Below are 16833 nucleotides of genomic sequence, written 5' to 3'. Positions count from 1 at the left end.
AATTTTGACCCCAGGGCCATAATTTGAACAATCTTGGTAGAGGACCATTTGGTGATCCTACCTACCATATATCAACGGCCTAAGCCTTGTGGTTTGGGAGAAGAAGATTTTTAAAGTTTTTCCTTTTGTTTGCCATGGCAACCAGAGTTCTGCATGGAATTGAATTCTTTGAACAACTTTGGTAGAAGACCACCCAAGGAACATCCCTATGAAGTTTTATTAATATTGGCCCAGCGGTTAAGGAGGAGATGTCTTTTAAGTAAATTGTTGACGGACGACGCACGACGCACACCGCACGACGGACAAAAGGCGATCACAAAAGCTCACCATGTCACAAAGTGACAGGTGAGCTAAAAAACCCGCACAAAGCATTAACTTGATGCAGATGAATCTAGAGGAAGGTATTTTGAAGGAGACAAATCTGGTGGAAGTATGTAAATTAATATGCCAAAGGCCAGCTTGATGATCTTGACCCAAATTTTGAGTGCAACTCAGTAACACAGCGGAGTTAATTAAATACAACATCATTTAAGTAACAGAGGAAAATATGAAATGTACTTTAACCCGTCACATTCATGGCAGAATGTCTGATAATGGTCTGGTTCGCTGACCGAAATGGAGAATATGTGAGGTTGGATGCACATTTTCGCACACATGCACACCATAACACTGATTGAGTTATGGCTTCACACCTATTCCATTCCTTTACAAGCTCATACTTAATCAATCAATCAATCAATCAATCAATCAATCAATCAATCAATCAATCAATCAATCAATCAGTCAATTAATACACACCCACCTGGAAAGCTACATATAAGACATCCTTTTAAAGAGATGAATCTTGCAGTCCGTAGACGGTGTAAGACATCCTTTTAAAGAGATGAATCTTGCAGTCCGTAGATGGGTGATGTCTGTACTTAAATGCCCGAACAGAAACTGCAATGAAAAAAACATGGTGTTTACAGACAAAAATGAATATGGCTGCATTAAAACAAAGCCTAGTATAAATGTGAAGCATGTTGGCTTGGGAAAAACATCAAAAACCTCAAATTGACCATCAGTGAAACACGATTTGCATTTCTGAGAGGGGGTGTCCCCCTCTTGAAAAGCATTCTTTCAAGGGGATAGAAAGATATGGAAATCTATGAAATCATGAATCTATGGCTTGAACTGTGGCCTTAACTTTTAGCTGTTGTGCCTGGAATGTGGGTACGCCTGCATGTTGTTTCAATGTGGTGAACATTTGACTTAAGTTTTATGAAAATCCTACAAGGGGTTTACGAAATGGGGAGCGAATACAAAATTTATTATAAAGTTATCTTTGATTCAAGTCTTCATTTTAAGCAAAATGTTGCCTTCTGACGTAGCATATATGATGTAATTTATCGTGTTCTATAAACACACACTGCATATGCAGGCCATCTGAACAAGACAAACAATGCTACATCAAAGAGAATACAAACATGCGAGGATATGGTAATCATTTATCAATAAATGTTTTGGTTTCCATCTGGAAAATAACAGTGAAACATGTTACAGTAAAACTGCAGTCGTTCGAACAAGCGGTGGTTCGAAAACCGGTGGTCCCTCGAGGTAGGAGCTTGGTCCCGAACTTTTTTCCTTCTATTTTCATATAAAATATACCAACGTTGCATCTAAACCTAAATATGTCGAGGAGTCCCAAGTACACAAATCATGCACAAAACCTTATGGCTCCCTCGAGGTCATAATTTCACACTTTTTCCCGAACGCGCATCCAAAATAAACAAACAATCCTAGGTGTTAACAAATTTCGCAAGTCCTAAAAATTACAATGTCAGTTGAAAGGTAATTTGATCAGGTGTGAAAAACCGTTTATCACTGTTTACGCATGACCGATAGTAGTTGATAAGGGCATTGAGAAGATAAAATTTTATGAGAAGTTAATGACGAGAAGTTAATTGTGAGAGATGTAAATGAGTAATAAAAATATGAATACACACTACCATATCGATCCAACATCGGAATCTGTAAATTTGTAGAAATAAACATTTCTATATATTAATTTATTGATATTTCTTTTATTTTTAGTACCTAAACATTTTGTATTCGACAGCCTTTGAACATATGAGCGATTTCCACAACACAACACAAAATATATGGACCATACCAGTGAGGAAGGCTGAGCGTGTCTCAGGATGTGACGCCACACTGTAGGAGGGCCAGAGCATTACACACTCTATTGGACTGGTGTGCCTGAAAGTTAAAACAACAAGTATGTTTTTAAAGTTCAACTTCTTGTTCTCAAAGTCCAAAACCTGATCTATTTTTACCAGACAATTTCCCCCTTTAAAGTTCATTGCTTTTGCTTTAAAATTAAGAAACAATGTCAAAATCATTCTAGGATGAAATTGAAATTTGTTTACAAAACAGTTTGTCTAGATTTAAAAGCACGAGAGAGAGTGGGTTAAAAAATGTTGTCAAATTCATACAAGAACAATAATGATGTGCTTCTTCAAATTTCAACACAAGGTCCAATTTTTATTGCTTAATAAAAAGAAAATAGGTCAAAAGGTCACCACCAAAGTCATCGAAGGAATGACTCCACTTGTTGTTATGATGTTTTCGAAATTACGTTGTAAATAATTCTCTGAAGCAACATTTTTTGGCAAGTTGATTTTTGAGACTTCACCAAATTGGTTTAAATCATAATCCAATGTGACGTCCATTTCCACGTACCGTTAGATGTGGCGGCGTTATTGCAGGGTACACATGCACTATTTCCTGCAACAGGGCGGCCACTGTTCCAAAACTGTGCCATAACATCGGAGCCAGGTCGGGCACAACCTCCCTCTTTTTGCTACAAAATCAGTACATGCGCCATAAGTTAATATTTACCATTTTTGGGTATGACCAAAAGACCTGAAAATATCCTCATGTACTTCATATTGCCAAATGATCTTGTCAAATTATGGCACCGTCGTATCGTCTTAATTATATACTTTTCATATTTAATATCATGTATGCTATAAATCAAATACACCAATTTTCTAAAAACAAATACATGTAGATTGCTATGAATTTCTTTTGAACAATTAAACAAACATTTCAACAACTCTTTAATTTTTAACAGTTTGCATACTTCACAAATAATTGTCTGGTTCTTATACATGTTATAAATCACACATGTTTAACCAACCTGAGTTCCTGAAGAGCGTTCTCTCGTGTGTCTGGGCTCGTTAGCTCCCCTATCCACTGATAAACCTTCACTCTTTCAGCTAGTGACATGGAAGAACCGGCCATCAGACTTCCAGACCCAGAGGTGGGGGGAGCAGCTCCAGGGTTCATCATGCGAGACTTTAGAACGAATACAGGACTATTATTGAAACAACAATTTTTTTATTATGTTTCTACAATTTTTTCACCCGCAAGGCCAAAACAGAAACAAATAAAAATTCAGTCTTACAAGCCCCAATATGATTAAGCCTTATAGGTCTGTGCAATTTGACAACTTGTATAATAACATGATTTGCATATTTCTTGGTCTTTGGGGAAAAATAAGGTGAAGTACCAGGGCTTTTTCACCTTCTTTGCTAGGGGCCGAAATAAGGCTACTTCACAATTGGAAAAAATGGCATATTTTCCCAATTTCCAGATATTTTTTTCACAATTCCCAGATATTTTTCCCAAAAAGGAAGATCTTACTTAAAAAAATTCCCATTTTAAGACGTTTACGCATTCAAATTTCCCAATTTGCAGAACTTCACGCGTTTAAATTTCCAAAAATGAAAAGGCTAGGCCTTTTCACAATTTTTGGTGAAAAAGCCCTGAGTACTTGGACAGTTGAATCAAAGTCTGTACAAAAGAGAAACTTAGTAAAACCAATTATGGTTAATTCTCAATGCTGTGATTTACTCACTGTTTATGCATTTCATCAAGCCTTATTTTGTATGTATGTTATGCATTTCTGTAGGTTAAAATTAATGCTTATTTACTTTGATCATTTTTTCTGCAATAAATACGGGTTGAACCAAATTTGTATTCCCAAACCAAACAGAAACCATCAAACCTCTTTGTCAGACAGGATGACTTAAGTCATTATTTTTGTCAGACTGGACACATTTTTGTAAGACCTCCTATCATACTTGACATACTTCAGGAAGTATTACCAGGGGATTATGTAGACAGAAGCTTTTTGTGTATTGCCATGGCTACTGGTTATTGAAGGGCTACTACGGGAAAAAATGGTAGCCATGTAAGAGTTGTTTATTGTAGCGTGCAGACTTTTGGCAGGAAAAATAATATATACACTTTTCTGGAGGTAAATTGGGCCATTCTTTACATGTGTATATATTTTTAAATAATTGTTTAATGTTGAATGTTTCCCTATAAAAGTTTGTATCAACAACATTTACTTATGGTACTACCGCTATTAAAATGTTTTGTTCAATTCAATAAACAATTGTTAAGATGGGGGAGGCCTAGTCCAAATAATTGTACGTTGACGGATTTCTTTTAGATTTTTGATATGGCAATTCCTTCACATACAAATTGTTTAGTATCAAAAGTGGGTATTTGTTTCGATCAGGATTCCGGGTTAAAGCATATAGCGTATATAAAATAGCATAAAAACAAGAAATATTACCAGATAATGTTATTTTATATTAGTTCCGTACACAAAAAATAAATATCATACTTATAATTATGAGTTTGACAGCTTTTTTTTCATTTCATTCTGTCAAAACATAACGATATATACATGAAGGGCACCTGCAAGGCTTCAGGGCACAGTTTTAAATCGCTCGGAACATTTCGGCCATGGCCGAGTTATTACGATTGTATCTAGTTGTTCCCTTTCGCATAATTGTTGTCTGTGTCAGTCAACTTATGTTTTATTGGAAAGGTAAGCAACTTGTTTTAATGCATTAAATGCTTGTTTAGTGCAAAATAACATTTCACTTACAAGGTAAAATATAAATATAACTCTTTATGATCAATTTCAACCATAAAATACTTCACTTAAAACAATTTCAATATTTTTAAAACACCCCCGGTTTTTTGCACATTCCTGTTTAGACGTTAGGCATTGGAAGAATCCTGTATAACTTGTCTATTATTTTAGACTAGGGGAAGGCCGAGGGGGTTAAAATATAAAATTAATTTTACTCTCTACTCTGTTTCTTGAGGATTAACCTGTATGTGTGTCCATTTTGAGAGGTCATGAGAAAGAAGCCGTTGTGGGACTCTAACCAACAACCTCTTGGTTCCATCAGTCTTATCTTGATTGGTTTGATAATCCAACATTCAATATGTCACGGAAATATATGACATATCCATTCATTAACGTCGGCAATTAATGTTAGCTTTTTGTTTTTATTTAAAAGAAATTTTGCGTGTCACTTTATAGTTACCTGATTTGCTGCAATGTCACTCATTATCTCTTTTAAACTTCAATAACTCCATTTATTTTTCTGAAATGTTATCGATAATAATATTTCCTGCCGGTGTTATGCTTTTTTCATGATTTGATCAAATCGTCTTACTGGGTTAAATTACACCAATATTAAATTATACATATAACGTACCAAACACCACGTAGCGGTTACTTCCCTTTGCTATACATGATCACTGTCGTTACACCATGTGATGATAGTAAAGATTGCGTGACCACGTACAGAATATGTTTTTTATTTGGATATTATGTGTTGAGGTATGGAACATGAAACAAAGATACTGTCAAAATTTAGGCAAAGCAATGGGGAAGGCAATGGGACTGAAATAAATAATTCATTACCAGTAAACGCCAATGATGAAATTCCAGCTCGTACGAGGTGGCAGAGATCTTCTGTGCTCGAACAAGAGCTCACTGTGCAGGTTTAAAGTTTCCCTTTTTATTAAGCAAATGTAGCTCTGATTCTGGTTGGTTGATCGAACTGAAAGCTTACAATATTGAAAATTTTGCGCGGATTAAAACACTCGATCTTTGTAAATATCGTGGCAAACTGTCGTCTTTTCATTATTAATGACTATCGTTTGGTTCTGCGTGTTTTATTTATCTTCTTAAGATAGAACATGGTGTTCTTCCTTATAAAAGAGCTGTAGATAATTTCACACAAGATGTGTTAGATGGCTATTAAAACAAAATACTACATGTATAAAGAGCATAAGGGTGTTATCTTATTTATTTTCTAATTCACCCCATCCCAGCTCAGCCCAGCTGTGGCACGGTATTCATAAGGGCCTCACTGTGGCCCGGTATTCATAAGAGCATCGCTGTGGCGCGATTATCACGAACCTCTCGCTGCGGCACGGTGTTCATTAGCGTCTCGCTGTTGAGCGGTAGTCATGAGCGTCTTGCTGCTGCACAAATTAGGAGCGTCTGTCGGTTGCATGATTACCATGAGTGACTCACTGTAGCATGCAAGTCAATGGTGCTTCGCTGTGGCACGGTGATCGCGAGCGTCTCTCGGTTGTATAATTACAATGAGCGGCTCACTGTGGCATGCAAGCATTTGGTGCCTCGCTGCGGCACGGCAATCGTAAGCGTTTCTCGGTTGCATAATTACAATTAGTCATGGGCGTCTCGCTGTGGTATGGCAAGCAGGAGCGTCTCATTTTACCAAAGAAGTCATGAGCGTTTCGCTGTTGCATGATAACAATAAGCGACTCACTGTAGCATGCAAGTATTGGGTGCCATAGTGTGGCATGGTAGACAGGAGCGTCTCAATTTACCGAGGAAGGCATGAGCGTCTCGCTGTGGCACACCAATCATGAACGTCTCTCGGTTGCATGATTATCATGAGCGACTCACTGTAGCATGCAAGTCATGGGCGTCTCGCAGAGGCATGTTAAGCAGGAGCGTCTCAATTTAGCTCGGTAGTCATGAGCGTCTCGCCGTAGAGCGGTAGTTATGTTCGTCTCGCTGTAGCGCGGTAGTCATGGGCGTCTCGCTGTAGCGCGGTAATCATGGGCGTCTCGCTGTAGCGCGGTAATCATGGGCGTCTCGCTGTGCTAAGGCAAGCGTGCGCGTCTCTCGGCTGTACGATTAGCACGAGCGACTCACTGTAGCATGGTAGTCATGAGCATCTCCCTGTGGCATGGCAATCATCAACATCTCGCTGTGGCATGGTAATCATGAGCGTCCCATATTGGCACGGTAATCACGAGCGTTTTCGTGAGATTAACTGGTAGATATATGATTATCTTTTCTCCTCTCTCTTATCTGGTGAATATGTTTTTCAATGAAATGGATGCAATGTCCACCAACAACATGAAGTGTTTCGTTGTTTATCAATTATTTGGTTTTAGGCTCCATCAATTAAGTAAGGTTAGGGCTAGGGCTCCTGGTTCAATCTTACATACAACGTGCAGTTATTCTTTCCTTGTATTTCAGATCGAGGCCAACGGCTGCTACACCCATTTTTGGCGCCGTTTGTGAACAACAAGTGGTGTTAAAATATATATCTTAATCAGCAAGTAAGGCGTTAATCAAACATAAAAGAAGCAATTGAAAACATTCATTCTTTTTATTTCATTCTTACATCATTTGGTAATAACAAGTATACATATAATAGTATTTTAATATTAAGGAATCAAAACATTCTAATGAGATGGTGGATCTGGTACGTGTAAGAAGGGCAGGATATGTGATGAACTCCTGAGCGTAAGGTCTCAGAATTGTTTCATGACCTTAGTTAGCAGGCTGGAGTAGGAACGAATCTAACTAGGCAGCATTTCATGAAGGAGAAAACGGTCAGAAAACGTTAATAATGCCATGTTTTAATTAAGATGAGTCAGATGAAAAAATCCCTCTACCTATTCCTCACGGGGAAAAACTATACGCAGGCGTACCATTTCTAGGTTAATTTTTAATAGTTTTTAATATTTAATAAGACATAAATAAAATCAACTGAGAAGTCGGAAAAGCAGACCAGTCATGTGTATTCTTTTTTAAACTACGTAACAGACAAATGAGATGGACGACATGCAAACTACAGTGTCGATCATCGATAATCGATCATCGGATATTAGCGGTCAAGACATTTCGTTCAATTATAGGTTATGCCAATGAAATCAAAAGTTCATAAAATGTAAGAATAAGTGTACTCTAAACATTAAATGAACCCTAAAGAAATTTCTACGCCGCATTTTCGCTTTATTGAAGTATGTTTACAATGGTAAGATGTATGTTTAACTCAATAAATTATGATTTAACTTTTTTTCTTAACATATTGCTCTGTTTATGAAGAACAACATATTCGCTCTGATTACTCGTCTCTAGGAACAATCTCATTGAAATTTTTGGAGGCGGTGAGGTTAAACTATTCATTTTTACAAAAGTCAGTTTTAAAACAAGGCAGCGTCGATGTTTTTCTTCAATCGCTCACCTGGGTCATGATTACGAACAGTCTCACGTCCGAATCTGGACTCAGACTCAGAAAAGGACTTTAATTAATCTATAAACGGTTATTGAGCAGATTAAACTAAAAATAAAAACATCAGATTTCATCATCATCTAAGGTATAATGAAATACATCTTTGCAGGTTCGTCAATTGAGTCTGAACTTATATTTGTGACTGTTCGTAAGCATGCCCAAGATTACTTTCCCTTCCATCGCACTTATTTATTTAACACACTTTAAGGTTAATGTCCCTGCCATCGCACTATCTTAACTAACACACTAGGATATCGATAAACATTAAACAATACTCATTCATATCATATTTCCACGTTCATTCACAACTATTCATCTCCCACATTCAAAGCTAACATTTTCTACTATTAACAATTTGTCTTTACTCTATCACACATATTTATATAACAAATGATTTTACTATCAATATCCAATCCGTCGACTTTACACGTATTACTGTTCCACAATCATTACACTTGACCACTCGTCTAGTACAATTACTACCAATAATTATGGGTATTACTGTTACACAATCATTACACTTGACCACTCGTCTAGTACAACTACTACCATTACACGCATTACTGTTCCACAATCATTACACTTGACCACTCGTCAATCACACTTACTACTATTACACGTATTACTGTTCCTCAATCATTACACTTGACCAGTCGTCCAGTACAGTAACTACCATTACACGTATTACTGTTCCACAATCATTACACTTGACCATTCGTCTAGTACAATTACTACCATAACATGTATTACTGTTCCCTTATAATAACACTTGACCACTCGTCAAATACAGTTACTGCCATTACACGTATTACTGTTCCACAATCATTACACTTGACCACTCGTCCAGTACAATTACTACCATTACATGTATTACTGTTCCTCAATCATAACACCTGACCATTCGTCACCACTCGTATTACACTTACTACCATTACGCGTACAACTGTTACACAATCATAACACTTGACCACTCGTCCAGTACAATTACATCAAGATTGATCTTCACTCCTTCTTATCAATTCGTTATTATTACAAATACAGTAATTCTCTCTTCATTTACTGCTGCATTCAAGTATTATCATAAAATATAAATATTAAAAGAATATTACAATGTACAGTGATCGAACTATGTAATTGTTTTAATTTGATAAGAAAATAAATTGCAGACACTATTATCTTACGTTAATGTATCGTCACTTAGTTCAGTAAATTAACAAATTATTTTAAACTGTGAAAAAGTAAATAAATTAAAGACACCATGAGTTTACGTTCATGAACCATCGAATAAGTTCAATTAATGAACAAATATAAATAAATGTACAATATTATTATTAACACGTGAAAAGTAAATACCTTGTAGACACCTCTTAACTTATGCTAATGTTCCATCTACGAAGGTCAATAAATGTACAATATAATTAATAAATAACAAGTAAAAAGTAAATACCTTATAGACACCTCTTAACTTATGCTAATGTTCCATCTACGGAGGTCAATAAATGTACAATATAATTAATAAATAACACGTAAAAAGTAAATACCTTGTAGACACCTCTTAACTTATGCTAATATTCCAACTACAAAGGTCAATAAATTAACAATATAATTAATAAAACGTGAAAAGTAAATACCTTGTAGACACCTCTTAACTTATGTTAATGTTCCATCTACGAAGGTCAATAAATGTACAATATGATTAATTAATAACACGTGAAAAGTAAACACCTTGTAGACACCTCTTAACTTTATATGCTAATGTTCCATCTACGAAGGTCAATAAATGAACAATATAATTAATAACACGTGAAAAGTAAATACCTTGTAGACACCTCTTAACTTATGCTAATGTTCTATCTACGAAGGTCAATGAATATACAATATAATTAATTAATAACACGTGAAAAGTAAACACCTTGTAGACACCTCTTAACTTATGCTAATGGTCCATCTACGAAGGTCAATAAATGTACAATATAATTATTAATACGTGAAAAGTAAATACCTTGTAGACACCTCTTAACTTATGTTAATGTTCCATCTACGAAGGTAAATTAATGTAAAATATAATTATTAACACGTGAAAAGTAAATGCCTTGTAGACACCTCTTAACTTATGTTAATGTTCCATCTACGAAGGTCAATAAATGTACAATATAATTAATAACACGTGAAAAGTAAATACCTTGTAGACACCTCTTAACTTATGCTAATGTTCCATCTACGAAGGTCAATAAATGTACAATATTATTATTAACACGTGAAAAGTAAATACCTTATAGACACCTCTTAACTTATGTTAATGTTCCATCTACGAAGGTCAATAAATGTACAATATAATTAATAACACGTAAAAAGTAGATAATTGTAGACACCTCTCAACTTAAGCTAATTTTCCATCTACCGGGTTCTATAAATGAACAATATAATTATTAACACGTGAAAAGTAAATACAGTGTAGACATGTTTCAGCTTATGCTAATGTACTATCTACTAAGTTCAATAAATGAACAATGAAAGAAAAATGTGATTATTAACATATAAACATATGAAAAGTAAATTAATTGTAGGCACCTCTTAACCTATGCTATTGTACCATCTACGAAGTTTAATAAATGAACAATATTATTATAAACATAAGAAATATAGACATTGATCCTTTTTTTTATATTTTCATTTTTGATGACAAAGCAATACATTATACTACAGATAAATGTTTATATGTATTAAGCTGTGAGCATCTTTCTACATATAAAAACTAATCCGAATAAATAAAGATTTACAAACAAAAAGAAATAAAGTAGGCCGTTTTGGTAAAATGAAGTATGTGAAGCAAACACCTTGGGTCTACATAATGTCAAACAAACAGCTTGGGTCTACAGAATGTCACACAAACTTCTTCGGTCTACAGTAGGCCAAACAAATACCTTGGTACTACAAATTTCACACGAACGTCTTGGGTATACAGTATGTCAAACACTCACTGTGAGAATGGAAATCAGCGTACAATTTATGCTTAAACATTATAGAATATGTACATGTACAAAATTGCTCGAACAGAAAAATGTGAACTGTCATCCAATAAAGCAAGACAATGCTAACCAAAACATATGTACAAATAAAAATGCCTTCCAGTCAGCTACATCAAATTATTGATTCAATTGGATTTTAAATTGCGATCACCCACAATATAACAATGAATTTTCTTTTTTTCTTCATATTTTTGATGAGAAAATAAAGTACTGTACAACAAATAAAATGTGTGTATCTACAAAGCAAAACAAATCCGAATAAATAAATATTTATATGAATGCAAATTAAATGGAAATAAAGTAGTTCATTAGTGTAAAATGAAGTATGTCATTAGTGTAAAATGTAGTGTAAAATGTAGTATATCATTAGTGTAAAATGTAGTGTAAAATAAAGTATTTCATTAGTGTAAAATGAAGTATATCATTAGTGTAAAATGTAGTGTAAAATGAAGTATGTCATTAGTGTAAAATGTAGTGTAAAATGTAGTATATTATTAGTGTAAAATGTAGTGTAAAATAAAGTAGTTCATTAGTGTAAAATGTAGTGTAAAATGTAGTATATCATTAGTGTAAAATGTAGTGTAAAATGAAGTATGTCATTAGTGTAAAATGTAGTAGTTCATTAGTGAAAATTAAGTAGGTCATTAAAGAAAAATGTAGTATGTCATTAGTGTAAAATGTAGTAGGTCATTTGTGTAAACTATAGTATACCATTAGTGTAAAATGTAGTGTAAAATGAAGTATGTCATTAGTGTGAAATGTTGTAGGTCATTTGTGTAAACTATCAGGTTACAGACGATGCGTGTACAACTAAGGAATTGTCGAAATAAATACGATTTATAGGTCATTACACATGAAAGGCATTTATAAGAATAAAAAAATCCTATTGAATAGACCAAAGAACCTTTATTCGTAACCACGATGAACTCTAGAATCGGCATAATTTACAATACTGATTAAAACAAATGAAACTGTACTAGCAGTAACAATGAACTTCAGAATTATAGTTTGATACAACACATTTAAAACATTTCCAGACGAAGAAATGTCAGACAAATCACTATAATGAACGAACATCTTTAATCGAAAGAAACTCTGTGAACAGTAAACTCTGTGAACAGTAATTTAATACATTCTAAAACCACTATAGCATACAATATATATTTACACAAATAAAACTAATTTTACAAACAAAAATGCATTTGAAGGGACTCTCTCACATATCTAATGTTGGCAACAATTTTCTTAAAATTGATTGAAAACATTTCACTTACTTTGATGAACACCAAAGAGCAACTGGCAGACACTCATTTAGCAGTATTTTGTTTATCCGAAATGAAATATGATTACATCTTCAATAGCGTCATTGATTCTATTCGACAAAACAAAGCATTTTATGTCATGTCTTTAATATACATATTGAAAAGGAAGCTATTATTTGAACTTTGATGATGTTTTTGTTAAATTTAAAGCAGTCATATGTCCACATTTCACAAGGAGTGAATTTATTGATGTCTTACCATAAAGAACGTGAAGGAGTCCCTTCAAAATATTTTAAACTTACAAAACATGCAAATAAAAATAAACACATACACATCTCTTTACAGGAATAATGCATTCTGAAATTATTATATCGAGTAAGGCAATTTCAAAAAGATGCATCTATATAATATAGCGACATTAAACTCTGGAGCTTTAACGTGCTAAACATGAACAGAAATAAGGTACTCTGAAATTACTGTATCGATCAAACATATGAAATTTTATATACTTATATACAGTCATTTTTAAAACATAAGAGTAAAGGACATGCTTATGTATTTAAATAAAACTCTATTTACATTACTAAAATCTTTTTAATTTGAAATATATATATATATATAAACAGAAATTTTTAGAATCATTATGACTTTAAGAGGGTAACTTATTTTTTCAAAGCAAATGAACACCAATAGTTATTTTTCACAAGCGTCTTTGTCACTAGACAATTTCGATAAACATTAACATTCTTTTGGTCATAAAACAGCAACGTTGCTAGATATAATGTTTGATCACAAGCTTAAGCCTATACAGATGAACCTCTTCACACCAGTTCGTATAGTAGTTGCTATAAATCATCATTTGTGAAAAATACCATTGTTTAAAACACATTTTACTCCTAGCCTGCTAACTTTCTTAAGTAGTTCATATTTATTGAAAAGGTTCCACCTTGTATTCCTTCACAGTGTCGGAACCTGGAACAAAAATATTTCCGTTCAAACATAAAATTGATAATGATACTAATTACTACGAACATGCTGATTACAAAAAGTTCTCGAATACTATATAGTTGTATTTGAAAAACACAAAATAAAATTAAAATTATCAAATATTGATCAGAACATCCATCATTTCTAGGCTGTGTGCATACATCATAGGTAACTTGTTGTTTGTTTCCGATTATATGGTCAAAATATATAGGGACGATGGTTCGGTATTTATTTTATTTGAGTTGTGTCTAACGTCATTTGCACATCTCGACTTACACGTAGGAGTTATGCTCCGGACAAAGTGGTTGGGGCGCACACACGGACGCACGCAACATAGCACGCACACAAACACTTAAATATATGCGTTTTAAATAGGGGGTATTGAGTTACTCGGGAAAGAAAAAAACAACAACAATCTAGCAATTACATTTAGATAAACTCCAACGCTATTATTATATACACAGTTTACTTATTGCACATTATTTTGGACAATAAGATACAAAACCGTTACTATATCAACTACGCTCTTGTTTGAACTTAAGAAACTATTACTCTCATCTAGGTTATCTATGATATATGCACTATAAATTGTAATTGGAAAACAAGTTTTGTAAGTTTAAGTCTGACATCGATTCTTTGATTTCGTTTATTTCCAGTGGCAGCATTTGACGTTTTGCTTATCTAATGTACTAAAGATAGTGAATAATTAGTAAATCTTAAAATGGAAACAAGCCGAATTATTATTGACTAAGTCATGTTATTATCCCTTTTTAAAGTCCAAATATTTACAATTTGGCACTTTAATAACCAAAAATGGTTATAAAATAAAAAATATAAATTAAAATGGAAATATTTTTTAACTAGTATGCTATCCGAATGATTTTTATTATTTTTAGTGAAACTGCTACATGTTATTATTATATATTTCAAGAAGTAGTGAGCATGTCCCTTACCTTTATATGTTCACGGTAAAACTGAACCATGTTTCCCGAGACCCCCACCGATCGGTTTTCTCATTGAACTCCATAACTTTGATAAGGGGCTGAATCTCCATCTCCGTCTTTATCTGCCTTATGTCCCCCTCTATTGTACATTCATTTAACGTACAGTTCACAGAATGTCGCGCTTTTATCACCATATTAACGAAATGTCCAAACATTCCTGCTGACAAGGTCATCAATTCCAATGTAATGTTTGTTCTATAGTCAGGTGGTGCGGGCAGTGGAGCCACCATCTGTAGGCCGGGCTGGTTCTCCATCTCCAGCCCAATCTGCCTCACGTCCTCCTCTGACTCTATTGTACAGTAAGCTAACGTACAGTTCACAGAATGTCGCGCTTGTACCACCATACTTACGAACAGTCTAAACATTCCTGCTGACAAGGTCGTCCATTTTAATTTAATGTTTGTTCTAAAGTCAGGTGGTGCGGGCAGTGGATCCACCATCTGTAGGCCGGACTGGTTCTCCATCTCCACCGCCATCTGCCTCACGTCCTCCTCTGACTCTATTATACAGTGATCTAACGTACAGATCATAGAATGTCGCGCTTGTACCACCATACTTACGAGACGTTTAAACATTCCTGCCGACATACGGGCATTGCTTAATGTAATGTTTGTTGTATAGTCAGGTGATCCGGGCATTGGGGCCATCATCTGTATGCCGGGCTGATTCTCCATCTTCACCTCCATCTGCCTCACGTCCTCCTCTGACTCTATTATACAGTGATCTAATGTACATATCACGGAATGTCGCGCTTGTATCACCATTCTAACGAGTCTTTTAAACATTCCTGCTGACACTGTCGTCAATTTTAATGTAATCTCTGTTGTATAGTCAAATGATGCGGGCAGTGGACCCACCATCTGTAGACCGAACTGGTTCTCCATCTCCACCGCCATCTGCCTCACGTCTTCCTCTGACTCTATTGTACAGTCTCCTAACGTACAGTTCACAGAATGTCGCGTTTGTATCACCATACTAACGAAACATTTAAACATTCCTGCAGACATTGTAATATTGTAAAATGTAAATTTTGTTGTATAGTCAGGTGGTGCGGGCAGTGGACCCACCATCTGTAGGCCGGGCTGGTCGTCCGTCTCTACCTCCATCTGCCTCACGTCCTCCTCTGACTCTATTGTAAAGTAAATTAACTTACAGTTCACAGAATGTCGTGCTTGTATCACCATTCTAACGAGACGTGTAAACATTCCTGCTGACACTGTCGTCTGGACTAATATTATCTTTGTTTTATAGTCAGGTGGTGCGTGCAGTGGACCCACCATCTGTAGACCGGGCTGGTTCTCCGTCTCCATCTCCATCTGCCCCACGTCATCCTCTGAATCTATTGTGAAGTCGTATAACGTATATACCACAGAATGTCGCGTTTGTATCACCATACTAAGGAACCGTCTTAACATTCCTGCTGACATGACAATGTTTTTCAAGCTAACATGCGTTAGGTTAGATAGTGGCCCATCCTGAAATACAATGTTTACCATATGTATATTATATATGTATATATATATATATATATATATATATATATATATATATATATATATATGAACATTCATGTATTGAACAGACAAAATCAATTGACCTTACGACAGGATTTGATTGACAGGTCCTATCAGCCAATCAGAATGTAGGGCTGATAAGCCGTGTTGCTATCCGCCATTTTGTCCGTCAAACTGACCAGAGTCCGTCATATACATGCGCTGGCAATTCCTCGCCTTTTTAAGTATTATGGTAAAAAGGTGTTGTCATGGCACTTGTAATTCGGATACAAGGTAGCCAGGCCGACTAAAGATGGCTTACAATTCGTTCTGTATTCGAAACCAGTGAGTTATTTAGAAAAATGCAAGTGCTGTATCAGACTCTGTGGAAGACCTCATCAACAGCTGAACTTGGAAATTTTGAAAGATCGTTCAACTTTAGGCGAAACATCTATACGTCCGTACAAAAGTATTTTTTTGAACAAAACTACTTATTTCAATCCGCTCAAAATTTATTTAATACTGAAATTGTCCGTGCATGACCTAAATAAGTGTTACTATTTTTAAACTATAAACATCGTACATTTATGCTTTGGCTTGTGTTGTCAAATCGGCATTAATGGCAATTTAATATCAGGTTC

General features: G+C 35.0%; 1 protein-coding gene and 1 pseudogene across 1 annotated transcript in view; both read right to left on the bottom strand.

Moving 5' to 3' along the window:
* Nucleotides 1-829: 829 nt before the first annotated feature.
* Nucleotides 830-5521, bottom strand: LOC128227376 (CCR4-NOT transcription complex subunit 9-like; annotated as a pseudogene).
* Nucleotides 5522-7489: 1968 nt separating this feature from the next.
* Nucleotides 7490-16833, bottom strand: part of LOC128228885 (uncharacterized) — a 28873-nt gene continuing 19529 nt past the window's right edge. Inside the window, exons 2-3 of the mRNA XM_052940432.1 lie at nucleotides 14649-16174; nucleotides 7490-13680 (exon numbers count right to left, since the gene is read on the bottom strand). Of these exons, the coding sequence (XP_052796392.1) occupies nucleotides 14651-16174 (1524 nt within the window). The 3' untranslated portion in view covers nucleotides 7490-13680; nucleotides 14649-14650. The remainder of the gene's footprint in view (nucleotides 13681-14648; nucleotides 16175-16833) is intronic.

This window comes from Mya arenaria, chromosome 1 (assembly GCF_026914265.1).
Source record: "Mya arenaria isolate MELC-2E11 chromosome 1, ASM2691426v1".
Lineage (NCBI taxonomy): Eukaryota > Metazoa > Mollusca > Bivalvia > Myida > Myidae > Mya > Mya arenaria.
The sequence above is the reverse complement of the archived record's forward strand: the minus strand, read 5'-3'. Positions and strand labels throughout refer to the sequence as shown.